General features: G+C 43.5%; 2 protein-coding genes across 3 annotated transcripts; one reads left to right on the top strand and one right to left on the bottom strand.

Annotated features, from left to right (window-relative positions):
- The first annotated feature begins 879 nt into the window (after window positions 1–879).
- On the top strand, window positions 880–14,359 carry smc5 (structural maintenance of chromosomes 5). Of its 2 annotated transcripts, XM_080015441.1 has the most exons (24): window positions 880–1,054; window positions 1,728–1,869; window positions 2,133–2,185; window positions 2,410–2,572; window positions 2,971–3,105; window positions 3,304–3,444; window positions 3,676–3,837; window positions 4,178–4,249; window positions 4,456–4,711; window positions 4,950–5,104; window positions 8,065–8,178; window positions 8,325–8,419; window positions 9,483–9,615; window positions 10,068–10,241; window positions 10,507–10,676; window positions 11,061–11,184; window positions 11,305–11,427; window positions 11,934–12,059; window positions 12,281–12,376; window positions 12,586–12,690; window positions 12,857–12,976; window positions 13,375–13,554; window positions 13,673–13,768; window positions 13,853–14,359. In XM_080015441.1, the coding sequence occupies exons 1-24, from the start codon at window positions 954–956 to the stop codon at window positions 13,985–13,987; spliced, it is 3,171 nt and encodes a 1,056-aa protein (XP_079871567.1). In that variant the 5' UTR covers window positions 880–953; the 3' UTR covers window positions 13,988–14,359. The 2 variants fall into 2 exon arrangements, 1 of the variants encoding a protein (XP_079871567.1); XR_013844548.1 differs by lacking the exons at window positions 13,673–13,768; window positions 13,853–14,359 and having other exon boundaries at window positions 12,807–12,976; window positions 13,375–13,402.
- Window positions 14,360–14,606: 247 nt separating this feature from the next.
- cfap276 (cilia and flagella associated protein 276) lies at window positions 14,607–15,923 on the bottom strand (the record flags this gene model as incomplete). The annotated part of the gene is made up of 5 exons (XM_080014598.1): window positions 14,607–14,677; window positions 15,133–15,248; window positions 15,334–15,449; window positions 15,625–15,738; window positions 15,852–15,923. The coding sequence occupies 5 exons, from the start codon at window positions 15,921–15,923 to the stop codon at window positions 14,607–14,609; spliced, it is 489 nt and encodes a 162-aa protein (XP_079870724.1).
- Between the last annotated feature and the right edge of the window lie 3,112 nt (window positions 15,924–19,035).

The following is a 19,035-nucleotide window of genomic DNA, read 5'->3' as shown; positions in this document are numbered from 1 at the left end:
CGCATCGTTGTTCTCCTCGTCTTTTGAGCTCGCAAACGCGGGGACTCGACGGTTACAACAGCGGGGACCGGGCCGAGTGGGTTTCCAGCCCCGAAACGAGCGCTGCGCCGGCCCTGGGGTGCGTGCGCGGTGGTACCAGCCGCGCTTTTTTTTGTTTTTGTTTTTTTATTCATATATATATATATATATATATATATTTATTACTATTATTTATTATTATTATTATTATTATTATTTATTTTATTTTTTTTTATTTATTTTATTATTATTATTATTATTATTATTATTTTTTTTTTTTTTTTTTTTTTTTTTTTTTTTAATCCGCGCATGCGCCGTGTCGAGGCCGAGTCGGCACCTCCTCGTGTGACCGGGGGGAGGCGCTCGGCCTCGAAAACGTCGCGCGTCACGATCACGCCCGTCGCACGAATAGACGCCGGGGTCCCTTCACCGACCGAGCCGTTGGCGGGTTCGGTCTCCCCCGGTGATTTAAAATGTACTTTATGGAAAGGGGGCAACGCTGTCGAGCTGGAGTGGAGACTGCAACACAGCGGGTTCAACTGTCTCTGTGACGGATAAACAATTGCGTTTTAATACGTTGATCACGGCCCTGCCCGTATTGGACTCACTAATTGAGATAGTATTATACAATATTATTATATTTGATTTCATTTCATTTGATTTATATCTCTTCTCGGGGGAGGAAGAAAACAAAAAAACCCAAAAACTACCGGTCTGGAATTACCGCCTTCCAATGGAACGCGGGGACGCACCTTCTCCTGTCACAACGCGGAGCCTTTGTATACACACGTGACCGCGTCGTCCAATCACAAGTCTCCATCCGCTCCGCGACGGCGCCAAGCCTCGTCTTCGGCATGGCGGACCACGGCAAGAAGAGGCGACTCAGCCACGCCGCAGCGGGCTCCAGCTCGCAAAACGCGGCCAGCGTGCCGCGCATGTTCGCTGGCAGCCAAATAGGGACGCCCGTCTCCGACGAAGGGTCGACCGGCCAGCTTGTTGAGGGGTTCATACTCCGCATCACGATGAGGAACTTCCTGTAAGTTGAAGCAGACGCAGACCCGCCGGTCTACTAGGTACACAGTACAACTACGAGCCTCTGCCAGAGTTACCAGTCCTGTTAGCTTCAACCTGTTATCTTTAACCTGTTATCAACAACCTGTTATCAACAACCTGTTATCAACAACCTGTTATCAACAACCTGTTATCTTTAACCTGTTATCTTTAGCTAGAAGGCGAAGGGCTTGCCATGGCTAGGATAGTTAACGTAATACTGCAGCTACAGAATACTCTTCATACAATATATTCAATGTTGTACTATTATATATATATATATTATAACTATTTTCTTCTCCACCCTGGTATACACAATATGCGTATGTGTATATATGCAATACATATGTGTGTAATATACAGATTTTATTTCATATACTGTATAGCTATGAAAACTTGCAAGTATTTACTATTTTTTAAGTGTGTCAATAGTTCATACGGAGGTGTATTGTGTGTTGCCATTTTTTTCTATTTGCTATTGTTACTGTATCGCTTACCTTTATGTGTAACGCCCACTTTCCCTCCACGGAAGAATAAAATAAGTATCTATCTATCTATCTGTATCTTGAAAAGAGACTGTGTTTTAATTGTGGCAGTAAGCTATATTATTAGTTCTATGCTCATATCTATTCCCCGTCTCCCTCCTCACCCCCTGGCAGAACATACGACTATTCTGAGGTTTATCCTGGACCCAACCTCAACATGATTGTGGGAGCCAATGGAACCGGGAAGTCCAGCATTGTGTGTGCCATATGTCTGGGTCTGGCTGGAAAGACTGGGATCCTGGGAAGAGGAGACAAGGTGAGCATCAGGTTTTTATTGCAATTTTCTGTGTATATGTACATAGTATCGGAATACATAATGACTAAGTTATAGTGGATTTAAAAGAATATCTAAAATTGTACAGTATAGTGGTTATCTTGTCTTAGTGACTGCTATGTAGTATTTCTCAGGTGTTTTTTGTTCCTGCATCATTTACATTAAAATGGCTGTAAATTGATTATACTTGAGAATAAGCGTATTTTATGATAACTCCACAAACAACCGTTTCATTTTCCTTATAGGTTGGGCACTATGTCAAGCGGGGATGCAACAAAGGATCTATTGAGATTGAATTGTAAGTTCCATCATGCTCACACATGTTGCCTAGAAGTAAATCTAGAATCTAACCTATAAAGATGACTATATTTTGAGTCAACCTGTCAAGACAGACTTCTTGGCTCATACATTCTTTTCAGCTATATTTTCATGCCTTCGGTCTTTTTACGCATGTCAAATTATCGACTCTTTTTTCCCCCTTTTATCTTTACAATCTAAAAATCTACCTCTCTCTTTCTCCAGGTTTAAGAATGATGCCAATGTGATAATAAGCAGAGAGATCCTGGTGGAGAACAACCAGTCGGTGTGGCAGCTGAATGGAAAACACTCCAGTCAGAAGGCGGTTGAGGAGGCGGTCAAGGCCTTACAGATCCAAGTCAGCAACCTCTGTCAGTTCCTGCCGCAGGTTCGTAGCCATTACTGCCAAATGTTTAGATCATCGAACACACTAAATTGCTTATAGGTGTGACTGATGTATTTGTCTATAGTGAGTATTTAACGTGATTTAAAATTTGCTGCCGTCCCTGTCTTATGCCCTCATCATGGTTATTTGTCCAGATCCTACCCTTTTAAAACCAGGGAGGAATAATTCAATTAGACATTGTGACTCGGCTATTCTATTACTTTGTCCTCCTGTGTGCAGGACATGGCGATGTGACAAAATGAAAGTCTCTTATTGTATCAGCCCAAGGGCTGCACAGTGTTGGGAAAAAATAGATGATAAACATTAAAAAAAAAATTGAATGAAGATATCTGTACTGGCATCATCCTGCACAATGATGTGACTGAGACTTTTCACTTCAGGAGAAAGTGGGCGAGTTTGCCAAGATGTCCAAGATCGAGCTTCTGGAGGCCACAGAGAAGTCGGTTGGGCCTCCAGAGATGTACACGTATCACTGTGAGCTCAAGAACTTCCGCACCAAAGAAAGAGAACTAGAGGTTGGTGATTGATCTTGCAGTACATTACCTGTGATGTCAGAGTTGACGATACCCTGGTGAAGAGGCTCGCAGAGTTCTAAATGCTAAAAATGACAGCTTTAAAAAGTAAAAACTAAAACTGGGAAATGCTCAAATCCAAAATAAGCTCAACAGCATGTTGGAGATGCCACATATTCTAAAGGTTTTTTTTCTTGTCAGAATGCAGTGAAGGAGAAGGCGACCTTCCTGGAAAATGCTAAGCAGAGAAATGAAAGAAACAAACTTGACGTGAATCGCTACTACGAGAAGAAAAGGCATCTGGACATGATTGAGTTGCTTGAGAAGAAGAAACCTTGGGTGGTAAGTGTGTGTGTATGATGTAGTATGTTGGGCTGAATACTTTATCATAATTTATTACCACAATAATGAAATGAATCACGCAGGATTTGAATATATATCAATATTTAATTGTGACGACAAAGTTGTGTATCGTGACATGAAAATGTGTTTGATGATGACCTCCCTAGTAGCTGGTGAGTCTCATAGTATATAGTAATAGTTTTAATATTTTGTTCATATTTCTATTCCCAGGAGTACGAGACGGTTCGTAAAGAACTGGAAGGTGTTAAGAAGGAGCGTGATGAGGCCAAGAGGCGTCTCTCCGGTCTGAAGCAGGCCCAGGAGCCCATATTGAAGAAAGTCCAGACCATCGAAAACCAAATGAGGCCTATTGAGGCGCAAATGAAGACTAAGGTCAGAGATGGCTGCTCTTGTGTTGCTGGTGGGAAAATACTGTATTGCTACTGGGGGTTTACGATGTGATATAGCACAAGTTTGCTGATTTTGAAGCTGTATATAAATAGGCTCTTTGCTTACTTCACGTAATACTGTAATCCACAGATCAAATCAGCCTAGGTTATCTAAGGTAAAATATAACATCCAGATGCTGACTGGCATTGACTTATGAGTATGCAGATGCTGATTGGAAGTTGCAATGTCCGATTCGTGAACAGTTATTCTGTTAAATTAAAGTAGATACATTGCTCTTCAAGGTGATGTTATGATGGTGACAAACTGGTAATTTGTATTACAGACTGCCCACATTAAGGAGGCCTCTCTGAAGTGCAAACAGAAGCAGGACCAGCTGGACCGAAAAAATGGAGAGGTGAGGCTCAGTTGTTTCATTTGTTTGTTACACTGAAAGCCCTGTCATTTGATTCATGACAGGAACTTCAGTCTACATCACAGATGACACCAGAGATCTTAAGCTGAATGTCATGTATTAAATAATCTCCACAAGGGAATTGTCTTGCATGAGCTACTTCGAAGAAGTGACATGCCGCTCTGTTATCACCCTCGATTTCTCTCCAGATCGAGGACATCAAACAGGCTCTGAAACTGAAGCAGACAGAGCAGGAAGACCAGCGGAAGAGAATCGGCAACACCAAGCGGATCATCGACGACTTGAGGGCGGAGCTCGCCAACGTGGCCGACCTGCCCGACGTGATGCCACAAATCGAGGCCATCAACACCGAGTTGAAGAGCAACCAGGAGCAGCGGCACCGGGTCGAGGAGGAGACGGGCGACCTGCGCAGAGAGAGGGACAACCTGGAGGCAGAAATCCAAGGTGAGAATGGAACACACAACTTTGAATCCAGCCCCGGTGTAGATTGTAGATATCAGTACACTAATATAGGTGTGATTGATAAGGAGTAAGTCTGAGTAATTGGTTGAAGTGATTCCCGATGATTGAAAAATAAGGCTAAAGTCAAAAATACCAGCATTTTTCCTTTTAAATTCCTTCGTATTAAGTGATGAAAGCGCACGTCACTAGCTGAGGAAGAATGTATAATTGTCTTTGGCAGCGTTGACGAGGCGGCTGAGGGACATGAACAACATGATGAACGCTAAGGAGGAGAAGCTGCGTGGACGCCACAGAGACACGCACGCCGCAATCCAGTGGCTCAGGCAGAACCGAAACATGTTCACTGGGCAGGTCTACGAGCCGGTGATGCTTGTGGTAAGTCATATCTGTACAGGCTCATGGAGAAGCATGATGTCTGTAACGCTAGGGCGGCAATATTGGATATTTAAATTGTAAAATATAGCCACAAGCAGCAATAGAAGGGTTTCAGTGCATTAATGTTATTGATGGTATTGGCACTCATTCAATTCACGAGCATCCTTCATGGAGTTGTAGAGCCAAGATTGTTATCGAGTTACTCACAATGCCTCTCAAATCTGACCCTCAACTCTGGTGCCCCCAAACTCCACCCCCCTGGCTAAGCGGGGTGGTGTTTTTATGAACGCATTTAAGCTCAGTGTTTGTCATTCTACCACCATCCACTCAGGCTTGTTGCAATCTGAATATACACCGCGTTCCAAGTGATTATGCAAATGATATTTGATTTTCCTAAATAAATAGTCAGTGCAAATGACAGTCAGTATAATTTTCAAGTCATCAACCCTTAGGGTATAATTCGAATGTTATTGAACAAGCCTCCCAATGATAACAGTATTTTTTCCAAAAATAAAAAACTCAAAATGCACTGTTCCAAATTATTATGCACAACAGAGTTGTAGGTTGTAAAGAACTGAAAATGGTCATTGGTTGAATTTGCAGCATTAGGAGGACATTTACTGAAATCAAAAGCTATTTCAATCAAAAACATCTTAACAGGCCAAGTTACATGTTTACATAGGAGCCTTCTTTGATATCACCTTCACAATTCTTGCATCCATTTAACTTCTGAGTTTTGGAGAGTTTCTGCTTGAATTTCTTTGCGGGATGTCAGAATAACCTCCCAGAGCTGCTGTTTTGATGCAAACTGCCTCCCACCCTCATAGATCTTTTGCTTGAGGAAGCTCCAAAAGTTCTCAATAGGGTTGAGGATGGGGGCCACACCATGAGTTTCTCTCCTTTTATGCCCATAGCAGCCAATGACACAGAGGTATTCTTTGCAGCATGAGATGGTGCATTGTCATGCATGAAGATGATTTTGCCACGGAGGGCACAGTTCTTCTTTTTGTGCCATGGAAGAAAGTGGTCAGTCACAAAGTCTTTATACTTTGCCAAGGTCATTTTCACACCTTCCGGGACCCTAAAGGGGCCTACCAGCTCTCTCCCCATGATTCCGGCCCAAAACATGACTCTGCCACCTCCTTGCTGACCTCGCAGCCTTAGGACATGATGGCCATCCACCAACCATCCACTACTCCATCCATCTGACAATCCAGGGTTGCACGGCACTCATCAGTAAACAAGACTGTTTGAAAATTAGTCTTCATGTATTTCTGGGGCCACTGCAACCGTTTCTGCTTGTGAGCATTGGTTAGCGGTGGCCCAAAAGTAGGTTTATGCACAGCTGCAAGCCTCTGGAGGATCCTACACCTTGAGGTTGGCGGGACTCCAGAGGCACCAGCAGCTTCAAATACCTGTTTGCTGCTTTGTAATGGCATTTTAGCAGCTGCTCTCTTAATCCCATGAATTTGTCTGGCAGAAACCTTCCTCATTATGCCTTTATCTGCACCAACCCGCCTGTGCTCTGAATCAGCCACAAATCTCTTCACAGTACGATGATCACGCTTAAGTTTTCGTGAAATACCTAATTTTTTCGTACCTTGTCCATGGTATTGCACTATTTGATGCTTTTTGGCAGCAGAGATCCTTTTCCTTTCCCATATTACTTGAAACCTGTGGCCTGCTTAATAATGTGGAACGTCCTTAAGTAGTTTTCCTTTAATTGGGCTCACCTGGCAAAATAATTATCACAGGTGTCTGAGATTGATTTCAGTGATCCAAAGAGCCCTGAGACACAATGAGTTTAATTGAAAAAAACAAAAAATGAAATGTTTATGACACTTAGATCCAATTTGCATAATAATTTGGAACGCAATCTAGAATCATTGGAATCATTCTTGTCTTTGGCTCGGCAGTGTATTGACTGGATTTTGGACTATTAAAATAACAAAAAGAATGGCCAAAAAGATGTCGTCGTGGAATGCAATTTGATTTGCAATGTTCTGATTTCGCTCTTGTGTTCTCGCCGCCTTAAAAGCCTTGGATTTAACTTGCGCTCAATAAGCTTTGATCTCGGCTTTTGCTCCGTTAGCCCACCCAAAAATGTGGTCTTGTTTTTGGTCTTGAACACTGTCTCTTGCATTCCATCTCGTTTTAGAGGTTATTTTTTTTGAAATGTTAGAGCAAAAGGCACAAAGCAAAGTAAAACGATAGGAAAATCCTCGGGCTTTAAACCTTTTCAGAAATGTTTTCAGACATTTCATCTCATGTGAGATATGGAACGTGCCTAAACTATCAAATGCTTGCATAGCTGCTGAAAGTCACAGCCCAAACTAGTGGAGACTTAAAGCTGCGGGAAACTATAGGTGTTAGTTGTGTTGTTAGGCTCGCGTCAACTCCTAGAAATGTTTCCAACAACTCTTTAGTTATTCCCTGCTCCTGTTATGTTTTTCATTGTTTGTTGCTGGAGGCAAAGGGCCACTTTGGGCAGCCTGTTATTATCCAAATACGGACTCTTCCACCTCCCATTGCCTTCCCTGTTTGTTTCACAAGTTAATTTGTTACACTTGCCGGGCTGTTGATAGTGGTGTGGTTAACAAAGCATGTGGTAGGCCAAGAGTTCCTTCAACAAATGTTGTTGTGAAGTTGTATTAATATCACTTATCTCAGTCGGAGCCGTAAAACAAACAAAATTGCAATATTGGTCAGAAATGTTGCGAATGGATATTTTATCAGTCCCTCAAGTTCAGCCCTTTCTGTCGGCCGCTTCTCCTCAGACGGTGTCTCTACCGGATTCTACCGCTACTTAGAACACAGTGCCAAGGCTAACCGAAGCTTCTAACCAAAACCAGTAACCAAAACCTAAATAACTTGGCCCAAAGTAGTGACTAGTTATTAAACTATTGTTGTAACAGGTATTTTTGTATTAATTGTATCGTTCCTTTTGCCAATTGTCTCAGATCAATGTTAAGGATCCGAGGTTTGCCAAGTACCTGGAGAATCACATCTCCTTCAACGATCTGCGCGCCTTTGTCTTCCAGAGGAAGGATGACATGGAGAAGTTCATGACGGAGGTCAGCGGCTTCACAGTTTGAAATGAAATCTCGCTTAAACTGTAACCAGGACTGTGGAACTATATTTGATTCCGAATGTATTAATATATGATTATACTTATGTAACAGTGAATATCACAAAGCTTGACCTGTGTCCAAATCCTCAGGTACGCGACAAGTTGAGTTTGAAGGTGAACTCCATCTCTGCTCCGGCAAATTCATGTTCCGCTCAGCCCCCGTCCCGACACATTGAGTCGCTGAGGTGAGCGCAATGTGTGACCTTCATCGTGACTTGAATTGACACTTTGTGCTTGTGTGAGTCGTGTTGAGTAAGAGATTTTTTAAAGCGACCAAACATTGGCGCTCATCGTAAAATAAATAACACAGATTTCATTTTTCATTGCTTTGGATATGTATTATTATGCTTGGTTTTTCCATCACTTCCAGAAATCCGTTCTTCATTCTCACGTTCAGACAACGTTCTCACACTTGCCCGGCCCTCTAGTACTGTTTTTATACCAGAATTAGCGGGTATACCCAGGTTTTTTTTTTTTTTTAAACACGGTAAATCTGATAAAAAATAGGCGATTGACGCCTTTCACATTGCCAGTAGACGAGTGTGCCTTTCTGGATTGGGATTGGGAAGCTGCAGCAGCAGCGTGGAGTATCGATGTCCGCACCGGCAGAGGCCAATGCTGATCCTTTGGCGGTGGGGAGCGGAGGCGCTCCTCCGTTTCAGGGACTTGGGGCGGTGCAGGAGTGGCTTGGAGCTCAGCCGGGGGGTGTGGGGGTTCTCCGCCGCGGTCCCCACTCTCAAAACATTTCATGGTCCCGCACGCAAGGGGGAAAAAGTCAATAACTTCGGGTTTTGATTTTTGGATTCTAAATCGGGTATGAAAGGATCGAATGATACACGGATATTCCTGTCTGTTTACACGGCAACACGCTGTAACTTCAACGCACGTCGGTAAAGGGGCGCAAATTAGCGGGTGGACCCGGGTGTCAGTGTCTTGTTTCCATCTCAACCCATTGGAGTTGATCGGAGCCGGAGCCGATAAATACCCGTGACTATTACAGAGTTATTTGTCCCGGGAATGAAACCCAGGTGTAGCCTTTCCCACTAATGACAAATGCCAGATGTGGGTGCGGGTGTGGATGTGTGTGTTACCGGGTTTTTGGAGCAGTGTTTCAACATTTTATTAAGGGACAAGGTACAGTTGTACCAAACTAGTTAGATGTGCTTATGTGTATGAAATTAATTTCCCCACTGCGAACAACACACACACACTCACTCACGAAACACTGAACTGTGAATGTGTCTCCAGGCGTTTTGGGTTCTTCTCCTACCTGCGTGAATTGTTTGACGCCCCTGATGAGGTGATGAGTTACCTGTGTCAGCAGTACAAAGTGCACGACGTCCCCGTGGGAACAACCCAGACAAAATCTATGATTAAAACGGTCAGTTCTTGGCATCATTCATATTCAAAATATACATAACAATACATTTAGATGAGCATTTTTTTTTTTTTTTTTAATATTTTGAGTAAAGTGAGTTGCATGTAACGTTATTTATATTTAATAAAAATGAATCCAAAGTGAATCCACCAGCCATCCTACCAACTCGACTTCATGTTGCAACGAAATGAGCTTCAACTGTCACTTCACTCAAAAGTCAACATTCCTGTTTGTTTGTTTTTTTTGCCATATCAATATGTTATACTTTCTTAGCACATATTGTATTTATGTTTCATGTTTTCACTTATCTTCAATGTATGTATTTATTTTTTATTTTTTTATCGTTTTTGTTTTTATAAAAAGCTGAGTTTTATGTCTATGAAATCTGCTGTATACAATTCTCCTTGCCTTGTCATCACCCCGGTACTTTTATCTCCTTATATTGGTCCCTCCAGGTGATTGAGGAGCCCTACCTGAAGATGTTCTACACGGCGGAGGAGCGGTACACCATGAAGAGGTCCGTCTACTCAAACAAGATCAGCACGAGCAACTCGGCGCTGCGGCCGTCCCAGTACCTGAGCATCACTGTGGACACCGAGGAGAGAAGCCGGCTGGAGCAGCAGATCAGGGTCAGGACGTTAGTGGAACCAGGAGTTTGTCCGCGTGTCTTCGACTGGAAGGATTTTACCCCATTCACTTTTTTCTTTAATATCTGACATGTGTGACGCGTTATTTTGTTGTTGCTTTTATTTTTCTACGATGGTATTCTGATACCTGATATTAATTTGTTACTAATAGTTTTCCCACACAGGGGCTTTAGCCTCAGTGATTAGCTTGTCAGTAAAAGTTGATTGTACAGACATAAATATATTTTATCTCCTTTACCGTTTTCAGGCCGATGAAGTCAGAATCCGTGAAGTCAATGAACGGTTGAACACGCTTCAGCAGAACGCAGCCATACTGGAGCGTCGTGACAACGAACTGCGGGAGGAGAAGAAGCGCCTCTCCGAGCAGAAGGGCAAAAAGAGACAACTGGAGCAGAAGATTTCCACAAAGGAAGACAGGTATGTGTCAAACCTCAAGTTAAAGTGGCATTCCCCAAGACGGTTTACTAAAAAAAAAAAAAAAAAAAAAAAATATATATATATATATATATATATATATATATATATATATATATATATATATATATATATATATATATATATATATATATATATACACACACACACACACACACACACACACACACACACACACACACACACACACACACACACACACACACACACACACACACACACACACTGTCCGTATCCCCTAATGGCTGCTCTTCATTGCTGTATTTAAAACAGTCGATGTGTTTCATGTCACCAACGAAAGGTTTTGAGTGATACCCAGACAAACCTCCACCCTTACGTTTTGTTCTGTAATGCTGTGTTATTGAGTCTGAGGCAGATGGAGCGAAGTGGTATCGACCTGAGCAAAGTTGAAGGTGAGACGGACGCTAAAATCTCAGCCGTCAATGCCCAGAAGGAATCCATTGTCACAGAGCTGATGTCCCAAATGAAGGTATGGATGATGCCGTTGACGACTACTGAACTCAATCAGCTTATTCAATTTCTTTTCAAAAACACAGTCTTTATTTTGCTCTGTTTTTCTTTCTGGGGTTTTTTTTCCCCCTCCTCTCAGCTGAGAGCCACGCTCAGCATGGAGAAGGTGCATCTGGCGCTGGAGACGGTCGGGCTGACGGCCGAGAAGGTCAAGCTGGAGAACGACTGCAGGGAGGCCAGCACCGAGCTCAAGGCCGTGGAAGTAAGTAGTGTGTAGTAATGTGGTCGTTGCCTTTCTACGTTATAAGCAGTTATTGTGTAGCCCATTTAGCGCTGGCGACAATGGCGTGTTCATTTACGGTCATGTACGAAGTACCTAAGTATTTCATTGTTGAGCGTTTGTGTTGAATTACAGAAAAGGTCTGTTTCAATATAAAAAAAAAATAACTACCAATGCCAAAAACAGTGACTAAAAAGACAAAACGTAACTCCAGTTAAAGACTATAAAATGAAAAGGTTCAAAACGACCAAAGGAGAAAGCATTTATGTGCAGAGTTTTATGTTTACCAACCATCTATACTGTATGTACACATGTGTATTATACCTCATGAAGCAATTAAAGCTGTAATTAAATATTGATAATAAAGGATTTATGCACTCTATGTTGAGCACACCTTATATTGTGCAGGTATTATAGATATTAAATGATCTACATATGCGAAAACTTTTCGACTTGTTGAACCGCTGACCTGTACTTCCCGCTGTCAGCTGGTGTGCAGCCGCCTGGATCAGAAGAAGAGCAAGTTGACGGAGACGTGCAAGGCCCTGATGAGGAGAGCCAACCAGATCTGCAACATGGATCCAGGGGCGGCCGTGCCTGCGGAGCTGCACGCGGTCAGTATTCACAGCGAAGGAAACGCCTTGAAACGAAATGGTTCGGGATTGGTGTCAGCGGAGGGTGTGGGTGCCACGTGGCCTTGTGTATTTAGAGGATGAGGTGCGGAGATTTAAAAGTGTAAAGTGGACGTCCATCATTTTTTTAAATTAATAAATGTATTTATTTATTTAGTGGGGTGGGAACAATAAGTCTGCGTCTCCTTTCCTTGTTCACTCAGGCTCTAAGCAAGCTGCCCAACACCCTGGACGAGATAGAAGCCATGCTGCACGAGGAGCGCTCCAGAGCCGAGTGCTTCACCGGACTCAATGAGAACGTAAGCGCCTGAGGGAAGGCGGCGGATTGTTTGTTTCTGCGTCAAGGTTGGAACGTGTGCGTTAACGCAGCTTCTGCCTGACGTGGGGCGTGGGGGGGAAGGTCAGCCATGGAAAAGATTTGAAATAAACACAATCTCAGCCATGAACACTTTTTTTTTTTTTAATTTTTTTTTTTTTTTTAAACGTCTATCATCTCATCGCTTCCCAGGTTGTGGAAGAATACAACAAAAGAGAGCGGGAGATCAAAAACCTGGAAAATGAGTTTGACAATCAAAGCGGTGCCCTGGACACCTACCGACAGAACATCTCCACGGTAAACTCAACACCCTCCTGCACTTGTTCTAGCCGGAACTTTTTTTTCCCCCCCTCCCCTTGGCTCTGATTGAGTTAGACGCTTTTTATATTGTTCAAATTTGTCTCGCGGTGAAGTCGACGTTGACCCGAGGGGGCGGCGGCTTGCTCCCCGGTCTGTGTTGCAGGCGAAGGAGCGCTGGCTCAATCCTCTGAAGCAGCTCATCGAGCAGATCAACCAGAAGTTCAGCGATTTCTTCCGCTCCATGCAGTGTGTTGGAGAAGTCGATCTGTACTCAGAGAACGAGGTAGACCAAAACCAAAAAAAAACAAAACCATACCGAAAAATGTTTTATCGCCACAATGGCGTGTCATGTTTTATACCTTGGTTGATTCTATCTGCCTGAAATATTAAAATGCTCTCATCTGTAGTAGGACTCTAGTGCTATTTTATGAAATATATACATTGTTTGTCAGATTTTATTCTCTAGTGTTGTATGTGTTATACAGTATTGTTCACAGTAACTCACGGCATTGCACTTAATTGCACCGCAATTATTTAAAGTCACACAGCATCCAGCTCTCCAAGGGAATGTAGCATCAAACCCTTTGTACCGACGAAATTAATGGCTACGGTTTTCCAAGAGTTCCGCCCTGAACGCCTTTTTTTTTTTTTTTTTTCCCCTTCCCTTCCCTTCGTCCTCAGGAGGAATACGAGAAGTACGGAATCCGCATCCGGGTGAAGTTCCACAGCAGCACGCAGCTGCACGAGCTGACGGCGCATCACCAGAGCGGGGGAGAGCGCAGCGTCTCCACCATGCTCTACCTGATGTCCCTGCAGGAGCTGAACCGCTGCCCCTTCAGGGTGGTGGACGAGATCAACCAGGTCACACACACACACACACACACACACACCCGCACACACACACACACACACACACACACAGCAGTGACATAGAATGTGAATCGTTGATACGGGGGTTATACTCCTCTCTTTTCCACAGGGAATGGATCCTATAAACGAGAGAAGAGTCTTTGACATTGTGGTCCGCACGGCGTGCAAGGAGACAACGTCGCAGTACTTCTTCATCACGCCCAAAGTGAGTGATTGTGTGTGTGTGTGTGTGTTGTGTGGTGTGTGTGTTGTGTGTGTGCGCTCACGTCTCCTTTTTGTTTGTTTTCAGCTCCTGCAGAATCTACAGTACGCTGAGGAAATGACCATCCTGTGTGTGAATAACGGTGATTACATGCTTTCGCCGGACCGGTGGAACGAGAAGGCCTTTGTCCGACGAATCAAACGCAGAAAGAGCTTGGCGTGAATTTTAGAGCTCGCTAAATAAAACGTCAAAAGTCCGGAGTGACGCTGCTGCTACCTAAAGGGCTTTATATCCAGGTACCTATTCCCAATATAGATTTATTAACTTAAAGAGGAAAAGGCTTAAAAATGAAAAGGAATTAAATAAAAAGAAATAAATGTTACTTTTTATTTTATTTTTTTTAATTTTATACAATATTTGAATCACTGCAACTTCAGGAAAAATCCACTTCCACCTCTGGTTTGTATGACAACAGTGGTTAATAGACAAAAGTTAATGTTCTATCAATAAAAATGTGTTATCTTTGTTGATTCTTATCATTAATTGTATAATTACTATATTGTACATTGTTCCTCGTTTCTTTATTTTTATGTATGCCATATTGTTTTAAGAATTTGTGAAGCTCTCTTCTGCTTATTAAAACATGCTTTTTGTATTGAAAATGAAGTGTTTGGTTTAATGATTTTAGGACTGATTTGATGGTTTCCCTCAAGATATATTCAAGATAGTCATATGAACTGTTTTACCAATAGTGAAGACAGCACCAACATATACAGTCTTAGAATGACTTTATTTCTCCGTCTCACTTAGTTGTCAACATGCATTATTATCGGCAAAAAGTTTAAATTGAGTAGAAGCCGCCGTCGTGCTTCCTTGAGTATCCCCCGTTGGTGGCAGAGGTGTGATGAGACTCTGAGGAGAGAAAAGACGGTCACAGCATATTGATAATTGGCACAAATAATGTTATCATTGTACAGTGTGGCTGCAGTGGGGAACCTCTCATAAGAAAGGAACATAGGATACTATGAACTATATTAATATTAACTATTGAAGAACTAAATAGTTACAATGGTGTTTTTTTCTGAGCCAGGGCATTGTTTTGCATTTTGCCTGTGAACTGAATTTTGCTGGGCTGTAGGCTGGGACCTGATTTTAGAAGTGCTGTTCTTTTTTAACACTTTTTTTGGCCGGGGGGGAGCACCATGTGCAAATTGCGTTGGTCTCCCAGGATTGCACCAGTTTGGGCATTTCTCTCCGCAGTCACGCTGGTACAGAATACAACACACCATCTTAAAATAATAATCAACCCCAACTGGACCACAAGACAATGCACTTGGCACAGCAGCGATGACCAAACGGGACCTCACCGATTGCGCCGTCGATGCTGTAGATGGAGCACCTCTGGGGGTCGATCCACACCCTGATCACTTCCTCCAGGTCACTTTGCGAGGGTTCTGGCTTCTCACGGTTTTTTAGTATCCTCCTGTTAAGTCGAGATCAGATTGGGGGGGGAATGAGGTCACCACAGCAGCAGCTGGTCGAAATGAAATCAAAGACCAAAGACCCACCCGTGGTCCTCATATAGAGTCTCTTTCTGGTACAAGGTTTCCCGCTTGTTCCTCAGGAAGTCTCTGTGGTTGTCATAGATGGCTTTCAGGTGGAAGTCCAGGCTGTCTGTGGTGATCTGTGGCAGCGAGAAAAAAAGTGAGGGGGGGGACTTTGTGTTAAAGCCAAAGACAGATTTCGACGCAGGCGAGACGAATGCGAAACGCGGCATTTGCGATCGGCCTCCCCCGGAATCGGATCTCTCATAACCGTCCTTGGAGCTGGTCGGCGACGCGCGGCGCAAGGAGAGTCACCTCTGGGTCATAGTGCATCACACCCCTTCGGAGGCTGGCGAGGGTCGCTGTGGTGTGGAGGCGACTCCATGGTTCTTCACTTTGAGCGATGTGGGTTGGTATGCAAAACTGTTTCTGTCGTCACAAAGTTATAAAATGACAAGAGGAAAAGGCTCAGGAATCTGCTGCACTCACACACACGCGCGTGCACGCACATGCACACCATTAAAGGTATATAGACAACCCACCTCTTGTGTTTTGGTCCCAACAAAAGTGTCGTTCTCAGGTTTTGGGAACGGGAAAGGCTCCTGCCTGGTCATTTCGACAAATGAGTCTACAGGAGAATACAGGAGGAGACGGCAATGAATATCTTTAATTTTTCCGGCTTTATCTATCGTTTAAAATGATCTACCGAGTTATTTATTTATGTTTCACCTTTATTTTCTCTTTTTTTTTCTTTTTATCTCCGCTGTCTACACACTGCGGCGCAGACCGTCTGTTTGGCCTGGTTTCCTAGCAACCACTCGTGAGAACCAGCCACCAACCAACCAACCACAGTAATGGGCTTGCGCTTCTATTGTTTCCCCAACAGGAATACCGACTCCAACTTCTCGAACATTACACCGCCACTCTTAAGATTTTTTAGAACATTCTGGTGTGGTATTTAAACATGGATGCCATATAATGATGCTACAGAGTGCAATTGTTGGTATAGAATCAATACAATCGTGGATTGAATGAATTAGGCCAAATTCAGACTGGGATAGAAAGGAAAGCCTGTGTTCCCACAGAATCATTCCACTGGTTCCACCTCAGGTGGACAGTACACCACCTCAGGACCCCACGTAGAACACTTTGGTGTGAAAAGCCCTGTGTGAATTTCTATCCACTATATGGTTATATTCATTCTATAGCCTAACCTGAAAGACTTTCATTTCTAAATTCCGCACCACAGTGTTCTGAAGCTGTATAAGTGATGTCTTGGGATAATTAAGGTGGAGTTTTCCTTTTTGGTGTAGTTTGCATTTGGCTGATTTGCCAAACACTCTATATCGCCGTTTTCACACAAAAAAATAGCGGGTCGACCGGGGTCAACCGGATAAAAATAGGGGATTGACACCTTTCCCACTGGCGGGAGAAATGCCGTTCTTTTTCTTCTGCGTCACATTCGACGTCACAAATACGTCGGAAAGGGGGCGTGTCGTGGTTCCAAGCGTGATGGGGAATAAATCAGGAGGAGAGGCAGAAACTCAAAACAACGACATAAAACTGTAAAACTTGGGAAACAAAAAAGCATTTTGAGCCGCTCAAAAGAATTGGATCGTTCGTGAACGACCCGACGCCACAGTGGAGGCAGCGCGGAGCCCCGGTCCTTCGGCGGTGGAGGGCGGGGACCGGCGGCGAGCGTGGGGGGTTTCCCCGCTGTGCTCCGCAAGCGCAACATTTCCCGAAAAAAAAAAAGTCAATAACTTCTGATTTGGGATTCTCAATGGGATATGAAATGATGGAATGACACACGGATATTCCTGTCTAGGTAGGCTCCAGTGTCCGGAACTCCAGTGTCCGGAACTTTGCCTGCAAAGGGGCCAAAACTAGCGGGTCGACCCTGGCGTCCCGTTCACGCCACAGCCGGTCGCAGGTGGAGCCGATGAAACCCGGGTCTATTGCCGCTGCTGTGTGTGTGTGTGTGTGTGTGCGTGCGCGTGCGTGCGTGCGTGCGTGGGTACACACCTGTGTGTATGTATGCATATGCCTTATTTGGCTTAGACTGACGGCAGCTCCTCCAACCCCTCAGTGGTGCGTGCGTGCGTGCGTGTGTGCGTGTGTGCCGTGTGTGCGGGGTGGTTTCGGGTGTGTGCAAGTAACCAGTACACAAGTATCCACACGCACGTACGTGTACATAGGTGGCGGAAACTGCCGGCGCGGCGCGTGCCAACGCACAGTTTTATACGGTTGCAACCGGAGAGGAGAGTGGGGAATCCCCCTAATATGTTTATATCTGTATCCATGACGACCGGTTTTTGGAGGATCAATTGGAACCGTTGGGAGCCTGCCGGGCTCCCAGTTTAGCTCAAAAAAGTTTATTTATTCTACATTTGTACTGTATTTGTATTTGATTTACTGTTATCGTGTTATACTGGGCCTTGACACCACGTCGAAAATAAAGCGGATAAAAATAACATTATAAATATATCTTTAAAAAGGTCTTTCTTTCCTGTAATTTATTTATTGTATTTTGACACAACTTTTTATGTGATGTTACATCCAAAGACTATTCATGTTGTCATGTGGTTATCCCATCCCTACGTTTATTGTGCTCTTAAGTGGAACCTTTCTGTTCGAGGTTCTGTTTGGTGCTGATTTTCCATTCTGACCTTGTATAATTCAGTGCAATGCACCCTTTATTGATACCCGGGATCAATAATAAACCTAGGGAAATTCAGAAACTCCGTAACAAAACGGTAGTAACTGGGCCCATAAACGCATGACGGCGTACTGTCGTTGTTGAGGAAGACATTTCAGCCGTACACCGGAAAGACAGTTTCAGTTTATTTACTTTCGGCCAATCACAGCTCTCCGTTCATCTGCGCTCAGCGTGAGGCCACGCCCACAGTGGGCCTCACCTGTGGCTCCTGTCGCGGCCTGAGCAGTGTCGAGCGACCTGACACGGGAACGATGCCGCGCAGCCCGCTCCACCTGTGCTGCTTCCTTTTGCACCTGTTTGTTCATATACACGCGGATCTGCCCATGTGTAAAGAGGTAAGGATAGTGAGATAGTCTTACCCAAGTGCTATGATTACTATTGTTTTGTTTATTATTATACGGTTTATGGTGGTTGGTGGTTTTTATATTAAACACTAATATAAAATGAGTAGGATATAGTAGTATAAAGTGACAGCATTATTATTATTATTATTATTATTTTCTCTCTTATATCTTGGTGCAATTTACTCAGGAAAACAAGTAGTAATGTCATACAAGCAGGCTTGATTTACAATAATAGTTTCAATGTATTAAATTGATTCTTGTTTTCAGGGAGAACAAGCAATACAAACGTTTTGGGGAATTTAATAATCAGTCTGCCATGGTCTGGATGGTGTAGGCCTACAAGCGGCTATTACAGTATTAGTATGTATTAGTATGACAATATTCGATTGCAGTGGGTGAAAGTTGGGCATCCTAAACTACCTATTCATATAATATCAAACAGAAATTCCTCTGGTGCTTGAAAATGGTTCGCATACAGTTCCAGGATAATTTGTTTGTTTTAGTTTATGTCCTTATAATGCTCTTTCATTACACACGCAAAGTATTTAAAAAAAAAAAGTGTGTGTTTTATTAAACCGGTTCTTCTCGAAATAGAATAAGAATGACTACTGCCGGCAGCATTTGTCTACACGGGACCGGTGGAGTACTCCAGCCAGCCTCCAA

The sequence above is a fragment of the Zeus faber genome (assembly GCF_960531495.2).
Source record: "Zeus faber genome assembly, chromosome: 15".
Classification (NCBI taxonomy): Eukaryota; Metazoa; Chordata; class Actinopteri; order Zeiformes; family Zeidae; genus Zeus; species Zeus faber.
The sequence above is the reverse complement of the archived record's forward strand: the minus strand, read 5'-3'. Positions and strand labels throughout refer to the sequence as shown.